The sequence below is a fragment of the Amphibalanus amphitrite genome, unplaced genomic scaffold, assembly GCF_019059575.1.
Source record: "Amphibalanus amphitrite isolate SeventyFive unplaced genomic scaffold, NRLGWU_Aamphi_draft 001717F_arrow, whole genome shotgun sequence".
Classification (NCBI taxonomy): Eukaryota; Metazoa; Arthropoda; class Thecostraca; order Balanomorpha; family Balanidae; genus Amphibalanus; species Amphibalanus amphitrite.
This window is the reverse complement of record NW_024883210.1, coordinates 104,295-117,866: the sequence shown is the minus strand read 5'-3', so window position 1 is coordinate 117,866 and position 13,572 is coordinate 104,295. Positions and strand designations below refer to the sequence as shown.

The 13,572-nt window shown below is 52.8% G+C and overlaps 1 protein-coding gene across 1 annotated transcript; it reads left to right on the top strand.

The window, feature by feature from the left end:
* The first annotated feature begins 7,744 nt into the window (after positions 1-7,744).
* On the top strand, positions 7,745-12,508 carry LOC122374813 (heat shock 70 kDa protein cognate 4). Its single transcript, XM_043353799.1, has 2 exons — positions 7,745-9,510; positions 10,410-12,508. Exon 2 carries the CDS (start codon positions 10,411-10,413, stop codon positions 12,364-12,366), a length of 1,956 nt encoding a protein of 651 aa, XP_043209734.1. The 5' UTR covers positions 7,745-9,510; position 10,410; the 3' UTR covers positions 12,367-12,508.
* Positions 12,509-13,572: the final 1,064 nt, after the last annotated feature.

The window sequence follows — 13,572 nt, the reverse complement described above, 5'->3', positions numbered from 1 at the left end:
CAATCCCGACCTTCATGGAACGCGGGTCAACAGGGCGCAGGCGGCAGATGGTCTAACCACCTGGACCCGACGTGTCGCCGACCCCTCTTATCGGTCGCACGCCAATTGGGTGGGCCACGTCAAAAAACGGGCTACACTGGCAATGCAGAGGTGTAAACACTGCCGCCTCCCCGCCCGCATCTAGGAAAAGCTCATAACGGAACTTATCTCTCCAAAGCGCAATCGGCCGGCATCCTGTGCGCCAACCCTCTGCACCTGCGCCTGGGATATCGCCCACGGCACCGCCTCGACCTAGTGGATCGACACCGGTGTGAGCATGTCAAACAAGAAACAGCTGACGCAGGGACCCCTCGGGCCGTATCATGCCGCAAGTGCCGCAAATAGAAGGCGTCAAGCCATTAAAATTACACTCACGCCGACGAAGTTATCAGCCGCCGACAGATGCTAACCAAAAGTCCCAGTCACCCTCCCTGCGGAATCGGAGGTGCAAATATGTACGTCCAGAAGAGCAGATGTTCCGTGCCGAGAGTGGGACACGCCAATGCCCATATCTGGCATTCACCTGACGAGCAGCGACGCCGACGGCGGGGACTTCTGATACTGGACGGCAGCTGGGACAAATGAGCGTCCAGCAAACAGAGTAATAACTGACGAATTCGCTAATATCACAAGCGTTCGGCCCAAAACAGGAACAGCTGGGAAGTTCAATGACCATGGCGGACCATGCATACCCGAGATATCGTGATTACAACCAAACCAAGCAATAAAGCGCCGACGCCGGACAGTGTACCTCAGCTTCCCAGCAGAACAAGGGTGTGCACGACAGATGGCAAGAAGATAGCAAATGTGATAAGCACTGCACCCGGCCAAATTACAACCAGCTGGGAGAAAGTCAATAACCAGGACCGATGCCACTCATGAGTCATCATACAGATAAAGATACTAGGCCTATCACGCCACACCGACGAATTATCTAGCCATGCTTATCACACCTGGAACACCAACGCGATAGTAATCTGGGTATAAAGGACGAGAGAGTCATGGAGGAGGTACCGAGGAGTGCACAGGGCACCGGAGTGCACGGAGCATCTAGTCCGACCGAGGAGTGCACAGGACACCGGAGTGCACGGAGCATCGAGTCCGGCTGGGCGGAGCGCAGAGGACACGGCAGTGCACGGAGGATGGAGTACGACGGGAGGAGCGCGACGGGCAGCAGCTGACGAGGGAGGATCCAGTACGACAGTGATCGAGAGCTGGATCGAGGAAAGTGCACGCTCTCAGCCATCGACAACGGACAAACTGCTATCATCATCGACCTCTCGGTAACCGGCTGGGTCAACAACGCCGTTCAAGTAAGAATTGCCACAGAAAGGAAGTCTGCTCAATCCTTGCCAACATGCAATCATTCAGCTCCCGTCCCTCATATATTCACTCCGTGATTTGCACCAACCGGCTGATGGTTCAGAACTACCTTTCTCGGGCTGAGCGTAAGGATTAGGCATAACGACAACACCATGTAAGCTTCTTTTTTTAAGGGGGGGGGGACAAAGCGTTGATTGGGTAAATTTATTGGGTGTCTCGATAGGACTTGGGGACTCAGATTTTAATTGGATCGCTGTCGAATCATTGCGTCAGGGCTGGTCGGAAGTGGCGAATTATGTGTGCGATGGGAAGGTTTGCTGCGCGGGTGTGTAGATTTGGGTAACAGATAGCGCGATGTTATTTTTGTTTTGGAACAAAATCGAAGCGAGGGTGCGTCTGGGAAATCATGAGGTATGCGCTTGAATTTGGTTTATTTTACTCCGAGGTGTATTGCGTGAATAAAACCCTGAAAGTTTAGCGGCATGAGTGTAAGGAAGGTCAGGAGTGATGACAAGGGCGATAAGGGCGACATTTGTCTGACGGGCAACACTACCTAACCAAATGTGAGCAAGTGCGGGGAAACATCGAAATGGACCACCCCATAACCATTTTCTCGTAATCCGATCTCTCTCTCTCTCTCTCTCTCTCTCTCTCTCTCTCTCTCTCTCTCTCTCTCTCTCTCTCTCTCTCTCTCTCTCTCTCTCTCTCTCTCTCTCTCTCTCCCTCTCTACCTCTCTACCTCTCCCTCTCTCTCTCTCCCTCTCTCTCTCTCTCTCCCTCTCTCTCTCTCTCTCTCTCTCTCTCTCTCTCTCTCTCTCTCTCTCTCTCTCTCTCTCTCTCTCTCTCTCTCTCTCTCTCTCTCTCTCTCTCTCTTGCTTTGCTGTATTCTCTATCTTGCTTCTAATGATTGTACCACATATCGACGCGATTGGACTAAACCATACAACGAAGTAGGATAAAGACCGAGACAATCCAACTAGCCGGAAAGAGGCTGGTTCGAGCCAGGCCCCTGTGCCTGTTTTGACTCTGCTGACGCCGTCCATCACTGCGAGATGGAAAAATGAGTATTCCGTGACTCGATGAATTCTACTGCGTATTCCCATGAAGTATAGCAAAGGCACCGAGCGGCTAGCCGTCCGTGTCGACCGGGCTTTGAAGGGCTAGGGCTAATATGTAAGAGTGTAAGAGCGATAAACGAGGGCAAGGTTGCCGAGTTATAGTGTCGCGGAGTGGCTCCGCCGAGGTGTTCAGTAGAAACACAGAGCTATGGTTTCGCGGAGTGGCTCCGCCGAGAGTATAAACATTTAGGAACTTATCCCTCAACTGAAGCACAACCGGACCACCCACAACACCGAGTCGACAGACCGGCAGAGGTGTGTACAACCGCTGTTTCCTTTGAGTTTGGGCGAAATTATCCGCACTGTGGCAGTGCGCGCGCGAGAGAGAGAGGTGGTCGATGAAATGTAGAGTTGTTATGCGGAGTGGCTCCGCCGAGAGTATAAACATTTAGGAACTTATCCCCCAACTGAAGCACAACCGGACCACCCACAACACCGAGTCGACAGACCGGCAGAGGTGTGTACAACCGCTGTTTCCTTTGAGTTTGGGCGAAATTATCCGCACTGTGGCAGTGCGCGCGCGAGAGAGAGAGAGGTGGTCGATGGAAATGTAGAGTTGTTATGCGGAGTAGCTCCGCCGAGAGTATTATCATTTAGGAACTTACCCCTCAACTGAGGCACAACCGGACCACCCACAGCACCGAGTCGACAGACCGGCAGAGGTGCGTACAACCGTTGTTTCCTTTGAGCTTGGGCGAAATTATCCGCACTGTGGCAGTGCGTGCGAGCGAGAGAGAGGTAGTCGATGGAAATGTATGCACTGTGGCAGTGCACGCGATTGAAGAGCAGGCAGTGGCCGGGAGCGCATGAGAAACGTAGCTTCAACGGAGGAGAGTAATAACGTAAATGGGGTCAGAAGGACACCCAGTGCCAACTTGCTTAGAATTCAGGGACTTAAAGGGGTTAATACCTCATTATACGCGCATAAGTACCAAACAGGGTATAATCTCACCTCAGGAGATAACCATGCAAACTTCAGCGCCACTGGGGGGATTAGACGGAAACGGGAGGGTCGGTTTGTCTAGCCGAGTGTTCTTCGTAGATGTATGCATGATCGAATAAATGGTGCGTGCGCGGATGAAAGGGAGTAACGAATGGTTATATTAAGGACCAGTGGGAGCTAGACACTCATGCTCGAATTGCATCTTATTTCTCTGATGGGATGGAGCCCTTGGCATCGAACGGATACGAGATGGGAACATGGGAGGGCCCTGCCCTGGGACTTAAAACCAGCAAATTCCATTCAGCCGGCGACAATCCCATTCCCTCCAGATTGAGCCCATTCCTCCCTGAGCAGTGAAGACTATATGTTGTAAGGAAATTGCAAGCCTCTCAAATAAATGTGTACTGCACGACGACGGAGCCAGTGCCGAGTGGGAAATCAGACAAGCGTTAAAGAGGAGACGATACACCTGCCCACCCAATGTCGTCTTCCAAGGCGGACGATTACACTCCGTAACAGCCACCCGTCACTCACACGGCACCTGTGCACCGCCAAGCCGTCCAGCAGCACCGTTACAGGTGCACGGTGCCCCGGTGCCCTCCCCTTTCCGCCGCCTATGTTGTATCCCAATTAACCCTTGTACGTATAGGGGCGGCGGGTGGTTTTTCGTTAAAGCTCACGTAAAAGGCATTGGATCACGAACAAATTGTACCCTCGAGCCCATCATTTTTTTTTTTTACCAGCCCGGAAAATGTCATGACCTGAGACCAGTTATACCAACAGAAAAATAACCGCCTGCCGGAATTTTTGCCTCAAGACCGCTTCACATACGGAGCGTAAACGCGATGGGCTCGTAAGCGGATAGGGCTTGACCGTTTACGCTCCATATGTGAAACGATCTTTAGGCAAAAAATTCCGGCAGGCGGCTATTTTTCTGTTGGTAAAACAGCTGGCCTCTGGACCCATAATGACCGTTGGCTTATGATCTTTTTCTGGAGATCATCTTGAGCCATAAAATCTCACTTCAAGAAGTTATAGCGGGTCCCGATTTTCTCGACACTTGTCATTGCCCTCTTGAATGAGACGTAATGACCAAGGACCTTAGAAATGGGCAGCAGCGGCTTCCTACAGGGTGTTGCAGATAAATTGGGACTAAGTTCATGACCTTACAAAAAATTTGGTATGCGGAGGAACATCATGGAAATTTGACACAATATAATTTCAACAATTGTTTTTCATTTGATATTGAAATTTTAATCCTAACATATCGCGCAGTCATGGAGCAGCGTCGGAGGGAAACGATTGGTGAGTTAGTTCGCGCCGGACAGAGCGCGAAGGACATAATAAGTTTAACTGGGTACCCAAAGTCTACCGTGTACCGAACTATCGCGACTGTAGGAGCTGGAGGGGATGTCGCTCGACGTTCTCACACACCTCGCAGTGACCGAAAACGGACACCGACATTCTTGAGCGGCTTGAAACGCTCGATACAGGCCAAACCGAGGACCTCGATGAACAAGCTTGCGCGTGCCCGTCACGTGAGCAAGAGCACCATCAGCAGAGCCGTGAGAGAGGACCTCGGGATGAAGTCGTTTACCAGAAAACGACGAAGCCTCCTGACCGAACCAGCAAGAGCGATACGAAGGGAGAGGGCACCGAAGGTCCTCAATCTCCTCAAGCACCTCGGGAGTGACGTCAGAGTATTTGTCGATGAGAAAAAGTTCATCGTAGAAGAGGTCGCCAACCGCAGGAACTCGCGGGCTATCGCCTACAGCCCTGATGAAGTGGCTCCCATGATGGAAGGCAAAAATCCGGCATCAGCAATGGTGTTCGGGGCCGTCGCAACTGATTGCCGCATAATGCCGCCCCATTTCATGCCTGCTGGTGTGACGATCGACACTGACGCGTATTTGACCATCCTGAAGGAGTCTCTCATCCCCTGGATGATGAAATACTATGGCTTGAGCAAAGTCATGCTGGTGCAAGACTCCGCCCCAGCACATGCTTCCCAGAGGGTGCAAGATTTCCTGAGCCAGAGGATCCCCCTATATGTACCCAAGGACATATGGCCCTCCAACTCGCTTGACTTGAATCCATGTGACTTTTGGATGTGGGGCGTGGTAGAACAAAAGTCCAACTCGACCACTCCTGCCAACGTTTCTGACCTGAAGAAGGCCATCAGGAAGGCAGTCAGCACCATTGACCAGGACGAGGCCCGGCGCGCGTGCTCCGCTTTCCGGCGCCGTCTCGAGAGGGTGCGGGACGCCGACGGCGGTCACATCGAGTGACAAGGCTGTGCGTACATGACACAATACACGTGCGAAGTTTCAACTTTCTGTGTTTTCATTCACCGTATTAATAGCATGCTGAACTTAGGTCTGAAAATTCCCAATTTACCTGCAACACCCTGTATTGTCACGGGTAGCACGCTCGTCTTTTTATGCACAGCCCCATCTCAGAGTCCGAGAGGCCGCGGGGGTCCGATCGACTCCTCCCCCTTACGTTAGTGCAGCTGTTGAAACGCCAACAGACGGGCGACGGTTAAAAGTTGCAGCTGCTTTTGTACGACTGTACGGAGGGGTGAGATGGTGAGGCGAGCAGGTACGTGAAAATTGGTATCTAATCAATGTGTGCTGTGCCTTTGACCTAGGCTAATCTTTGAACCCTGGGATGCAACAGCCACGATGGCTCCATCACTGGAGCTACAAACTCTAAAAAGATAGGCTTTCTCAGAATCCCTCATTACCCCCACTGAAAGGGCTCCATTACCCCCAAAGGGGGCATGCCCCACCATTTGCCGACCCCTGCTCTAGGTAGAGTTAAATGCATCACTTATTTTCATTTAGGTTGATATAAGATTTCAGTGGCATCGGGAGATTTAGTTTTTAAAATTAATCAAAGTAACAACTAACAAGAGAGACCATCTCTTTCCGTTTTCCTAGAAACTCTCACTCTCATTCTCTCTCTCTCTCTCTCTCTCTCTCTCTCTCTCTCTCTCTCTCTCTCTCTCTCTCTCTCTCTCTCTCTCTCTCTCTCTCTCTCTCTCTCTCTCTCTCTCTCTCTCTCTCTCTTTCTCTCTCTCTCTCTCTCTCTCTCTCTCTCTCTCTCTCTCTCTCTCTCTCTCTCTCTCTCTCTCTCTCTCTTTCTCCCTCCCATATCCCCCTCCATTCTTGGACCACGTGGCCCACCACCCGTCCCCCCACCTCCCCCAGATGGTATGGCGAGCATTTCTACTGCCCATAGCCCGGGGTCACCGTCCAACCGCCTGAAACACGCCCGGGGCATTTCTTAGAAGCGCTGGACGGCCGGGCGGACGGTCCAAGGGGGGGGGGGGGAGTGAAGGCGTCGGGGAGGGGAGAGGTAGATGCAGCTAAGTATTATAATTGTAATAGATAAGTTATTTTTATAGCATAACTTATTCATAATCGCATGTGATTACGAATTGAAACGAACGATTGACCTTTTTAATCAATAATGAATGAACGTAATTTAATTCCAAGTTTAAATGGGCGCAAAATGACCTTAGTAGTCGGTGCGCACTAAAGCCTCAGTTAATATCAACAATTCCAAGTTTATAAGGATAAAAGGCTATTACCTACACATAAACACTCGTTAGTCCATGACGCCCCTATCTCCGTAGAAGGTAACGAGTGACCAGGCGCGTCCTTGTTTCCAAATTTGTCCAACAGCTCTCCCGATGCCTTCCGTGCCCAATTACGTTAAAACAAGAAACAGCAACCATGAGACTAAAACTGATAGCCTTACATGAGAGCATGGGCATTGGGCGTACCGCGTCCGACGTAGAAACGATTTGGAGAAAGATGAATGAGCAGCAGAGCTGGGCGCGTTCCTCGATTTTCGGTAGTGCGTTAGCGTTCCTGCGTTCCTCCGGCCGCGGTTAGTGCGTTCCTGGAATAGCGTTCCTCAATTTTTTTTCGTTCGGTGCGTTAGCGTTCCTGCGTTCCTGCGTTCCTCCCTCAAAAATACCGCCGAACCACGCGGCGCAGGCCCAACCAAACACGGGGCGAATCGATCACAGAATACCCAGAATGGCGACGTGGGGCCGAAAAGCAGCTCGACATCTCTTTTCCGAATCGAATATCTGAAATACGTTTTACCAATATCATCCGTAGGGTTTTCAACAAAAATACGACCTGCTTAAAAACAATAGTTTAGTTAAAAGATGTATCTTAGTAAAAGTTATCATATTTACTCTACACATTTAATGCCTGAAACTGAATCGAATAGTAAACATCACCACTAAAAATCTTTAATGCCTGAAACCGAATCGAATAGTAAACATCACCACTAAATCTAAGCAAGCCTTCCTCGATTCGACTGACAAGTGGCGCCTCTACCGGCAAACACACGTACTCGAGATTCAAACACTTGACACAGAGGTCATTGGCAGCAATATAATTTTTCGGGTGGTTCCGCAAGAACGCAGGAACGCTTCAAAACTTCGGGTGGTGCGTTCCTCTTACTTGCGTTCCTTTGAAAAACTTTGCGTTCCTGCGTTCTTGCGTTCCTAAAAAGGGCGGTGCGTACGTACGGAAGAACGCAGGAACGCACTAAAGGAACGCACTTGCCCAGCTCTGATGAGCAGTGAGCATTCCCATAAAAGGATCACATTCGCTTATACGAATACGGCAATCGACATTGCAAATTCAAGAGGTACAGTGCACGTTGCCTCCCCTCCCCCTCCCCCTCCCCGTTCCTCTACTAGGCTCGACAGCCCGATGTCCTGATAGACGGTGGCGTGCCTTGGGAGCAAAGGTGTTAAAGGGGAGGGGAGACCCGGGGGGGGGGGGGGCTGGGTGGAGTGCCGGTCGTCAGCTGATTGGGCGTTCCAGGAAGTGCCGGTAGACACGAGCACACGCCCTCGTGCTACTGATGTGCGTGAGATGATGTTGAGAAGCAGCACCGTCAGTAGGACGAAAATTAGAATATGACGAGGGCGGTCGATTTGTTCATCCAGGCGTGTCGAAACTCAACGGAATTGACACGGGACGGAATTTCAAATATGTGCGGATTTCAATGAACAAGTGCACCTGAATAAAAGTGTCTAGTGTCTACAAGAAAGGGCATAGTCCTACTGACAGAAACGTTCTCTGGTGAAAACTGAAAAGAAGCACTGGATACCATGAAGGCTCAGTGGGATACCTATCACATGAAACATTTACATGCTATAAATATTAGACGACCCACGTGGTTCACGGCCATTGCGCCACACACACCCCTCCCACTGCCCCCCCCCCCGACCACGTGCGCGGCACGTTTCCCCTCCCGTTTCCCGTGGATAATCCCCTTGTCGCTGGGGCTCGGGAACAATCGGGGGAGCTCCCCGTGGGACAGTGGGCACTGGGCACCTAGTGGTGGTGGGGGGAGGAGGGAGGGGGCCAGCTGGTGGGGCGCGTCTGCCAATCAGGGGCCTCCGGAGTATTTAAAATTTAAACGGCACGTCATGTGGGGACTACTGGAAAGCACCAAAGACGGGAAAAGGGCAGGATGGAGCATCTGGGAAGCGGAAATTTATGTGGCTGCGTTTAGCGCAATGCATGCGTTTGCAAGCACTTCACTTTTGACTTTCAGGTTGGAAAATTCTTTCAGGGTTGTTTATTATCCCCTGCGTATAAACGGCCACGGGATAGGAAGATTCATGTGTAGTCCAAAGAAAGTCCTGTTGGGATCATTTCTAATCGTGTCATTCTTACGTAATTCGCATTTATCTCAATTATCATCCTTTCATATTTCCACTTCTTATGCTACTCCACTTTACCGAACATTCCAGATCTGTAAGTCGGAGGTTTAGCGCAGGCGCAGACCCGACCCGCCACGCAACGCCGGGCGCCGGCTGACTCGTGACGCACTCGGCCCGCGGCTCCACCAATCAGAAGCGGACGCAGGAATCGTCGGCTGTGTCGGCAGACGTCATTGGCTGGCAGGGGACAGCGCACCGGACGGGGCCGGCGAATGGCTTCTTTGCTACAAATTCGCCCGGGGTTCTTTGCCGGCGAGATCCCAGAGGAGGAGGTTGTGCGCGCGGTACAGATCTGTTACACCAGACTGCGTACCGAAATAATTCAGGTAAGGAACAGCTGAAATGTGCAAGCGGCCCTTGCTCGTGTGTTCGATAAATTTGCGTTCCCGGTATGATTATGTCGTTGCCTTTTGATTCTGATGCTTTGCTGTCCAGAAACCGCGCGAACTGAGCTGTACGGACGGACCGAATGTATGCTTTCTTTTGGCATTTTCTCGCACTTATCTGGAGTATACGACATGCGTAAGCGCTCATATTCCTTTTTTCTAGCATAATCATGACCAGAGGCGGATCCAGCTTAGTTTTTTTTTGGGGGGGGGGGGGCAAATCATAACAATTTATCGATTCTTTCCATGCACCGTCCATAGGTGTGATGTTAAAATTATGCCGTTTGGGGGCGGGGGCAAATGTCCATTTTGACCCCCCCCCCCCCGGATCCGCCACTGTAATCATCTGAATTTTTGCTCCGGAGTTCCTCGTTTTTTTTTTTTTTACACTTTTTCACCGTGTGTAGTAGGTACTTATTAGTCGATTTCACAGCGGCCATCTGGTACACATTTGGTGCAGATTAGGTGCAGGTTGTGTCAAATTACGTTCATTGTGTTTCTTGCTAGTTTGGGTTGCGCAGGTGTTGATGGACCCCATTTTTCATATTGGAGATTATTTTCGATAAATTTAGAGTAAATCCATGATTTTAAGATACTTGTAATGAGATTAGGTGCAAGCTTGGTCAAATAAGTACCTACATTCGCCAAATAGTCCGTCGTGAAAACTGTTATTGTGAGTAATCACTGTAGCAGGTCAAAGACTTCAATTTTCAGTCCTGACTTGAGTGGCTCAAATATAATACGTGAACGTCTATTTCCTCGAGTAACGCGTAATTTATTGCACTTAGGCACTTGTTTCGTTTCTGTGCGCGTTACTAACCTCTCATCTCCGTTTGCAGAATGGCAAAGGCCCCGGCGATCGGAATTGATCTGGGCACCACGTACTCGTGCGTGGGCGTCTTCCAGCATGGCAAGGTGGAAATCATTGCCAATGACCAGGGCAACCGGACGACGCCCTCGTACGTCGCCTTCACCGACACGGAGCGTCTGATCGGAGACGCCGCCAAGAACCAGGTGGCCATGAACCCGGGCAACACCGTGTTCGACGCCAAGCGGCTCATCGGCCGTCGTTTCGAGGACGCCCCGGTGCAGGCCGACATGAAGCACTGGCCGTTCGAGGTCGTCAGCGATGGCGGCAAGCCCAAGATCCGCGTCGAGTACAAGTGCGAGAAGAAGACGTTCGCGCCCGAGGAGATCAGCTCGATGGTGCTGACCAAGATGAAGGAGACGGCCGAGGCCTACCTGGGCAAGACCGTCACCGATGCCGTCATCACCGTGCCGGCCTACTTCAACGACTCGCAGCGGCAGGCGACCAAGGACGCCGGCGCGATCGCCGGTCTGAACGTGCTGCGCATCATCAACGAGCCCACCGCGGCGGCCATCGCCTACGGCCTCGACAAGAAGGTCGGCGGCGAGCGCAACGTGCTCATCTTCGACCTGGGCGGCGGCACCTTCGATGTGTCGATCCTCACCATTGAGGACGGCATCTTCGAGGTGAAGTCGACCGCCGGAGACACTCATCTCGGCGGAGAGGACTTCGACAACCGCATGGTCAACTTCTTCGTCCAGGAGTTCAAGCGCAAGCACAAGAAGGATCTGTCGACCAACAAGCGCGCGCTGCGACGTCTGCGCACCGCCTGCGAGCGTGCCAAGCGTACCCTCTCCTCCTCTTCCCAGGCCTCCATCGAGATCGACAGCCTCATGGAGGGCATCGACTTCTACACGTCCATCACCCGCGCCCGGTTCGAGGAGATGAACGCCGACCTGTTCCGCGGCACCCTCGAGCCCGTCGAGAAGTCTCTGCGGGATGCCAAGATGGACAAGGGCGCCGTCCACGACATCGTCCTGGTCGGAGGCTCCACCCGTATCCCCAAGATCCAGAAACTCCTGCAGGACTTCTTCAACGGCAAGGAGCTCAACAAGTCCATCAACCCTGACGAGGCTGTGGCGTATGGCGCTGCCGTTCAGGCTGCCATCCTGCACGGCGACAAGTCTGAGGAGGTGCAGGACCTGCTGCTCCTGGACGTGACGCCCCTCTCGCTCGGTATCGAGACGGCCGGAGGTGTGATGACCGCTCTCATCAAGAGGAACACCACCATCCCCACCAAGCAGACGCAGACCTTCACCACGTACTCTGACAACCAGCCCGGTGTGCTCATCCAGGTCTACGAGGGCGAGCGTGCCATGACCAAGGATAACAACCTGCTGGGCAAGTTCGAGCTGACCGGTATCCCGCCGGCGCCGCGCGGCGTGCCTCAGATCGAGGTCACCTTCGACATCGACGCCAACGGCATCATGAACGTCAGCGCGGCCGACAAGTCGACCGGCAAGGAGAACAAGATCACCATCACCAACGACAAGGGTCGCCTCACCAAGGAGGAGATCGAGCGCATGGTCAACGAGGCCGACAAGTTCAAGCAGGAGGACGAGGCCCAGCGTGAGAAGATCTCCGCCAAGAACGCCCTGGAGTCGTACGCCTTCAACATGAAGTCCACCGTCGAGGATGAGAAGATCAAGGACAAGATCTCAGAGTCCGACAAGACGACCATCTTGGACAAGTGCAACGACACTATCAAGTGGCTGGACGCCAACCAGCTCGCTGAGAAGGACGAGTTCGAGCACAAGCAGAAGGAGCTGGAACAGATCTGCAACCCTATAATCACCAAGCTGTACCAGGGAGCCGGCGGCGCGCCGCCCGGCGGTATGCCCGGAGGTATGCCCGGAGGCGCTCCCGGAGCCGGGGGTGCCGCGCCCGGAGGCGGCGCCGGCGGCCCCACCATTGAGGAGGTCGACTAAACGCTGTCCCTCGCCCCAGACGGGTCCAATGGTCAACCAAAAAGGTGACGACCTGAGGGTCGCTCACCCTGTTTTATTTTCTTGTCTCAGTACCCTGCACATGTTTTGATGCGTGAATAAAAAGTTCCTGGTTATGTCCCGATTTCGTATGTTTGCTGGGATTTCTGGGAGGTGGGTTCAAGAACACTGGGAGAGCGGGCGAGGTCAGGGTCACAGCGGGGGCGTAATTGAAGGAAGTGGGACCGACACTGGGGTGGGGCGGAAATACATTTAGATCGAAGCATATTGTATTTACATTTAAGAGCGATCCACATACAAAGGGCGTGGCGATTACTGCAGCATGGGGAGACGCAGATATGTGTATGAACTCCGGCGAATTAGCCTCGACTTGAAAAACGGCGGGTGGGGGCACTGGGTCGGGGCTTCAAACGGTCGTGGGCCTCACGACGGTCATAGTGACGGTTTAATAATTTGTTTACGAATCAAGCCGTTCCAACATGCATCTTGCATAACAGTTCGCTGCCCTCCAGCTGCCTTGTTCTAAAGATCGCCGCCTTTGAGTTAACATCCGTCCGTCTAAAGTTCAGCGAACGGCTCGGCTCAGTCCAGCCGACACAGCATGAGTCAGTCCACCCGGGAACAGGGTGGTTACGAAACAGGGCCGACCGGCGCGCTGGCGGCGGCGGCGGCGGCGCCTTCTTGGGCGAGAGATGACGTCAGCGCTGACGCCCCTCCCCTCTCCCTCCCCTCCCTCTTGGGCCGGACGAGGCGCGGCGCGAGTTTTCCCCGCGCGCGCGAAGCGCAGCATATGGCGGGTCGGCCTTGGGTTGGTGGCGCGCTGGGCGGAAGATGTCGATTCAGCCTGACGGCGTGCTGTGAGGAGTGGTCTGTTCCCCAGGGCTGTCCGTGATCAGGATGACGTATCAGCTGTGAGCTGGCTGACGGCAGCGGCGGCTCCAGGCGCGGGGCGAGGTAGGGAAATGCTAGGTTTTATACGCGTGTAGACGGAGCGAGACACGGATGAAAAAGCAGCATTTCTATTTTGGTCTAACCTGAGAGGGTCAAGGTATGACCCGAGGCAGGCATCGTTCGACTAAGATCCTAAAGAATCAATAGGTCCTTGTTTTGAGATCCGCCCACGAGTGAAGCGTCGGTAAAAGTTGTGGCGGGTGGCAGCTAACTTTTTCTCAGCATCTCCATTTGTGT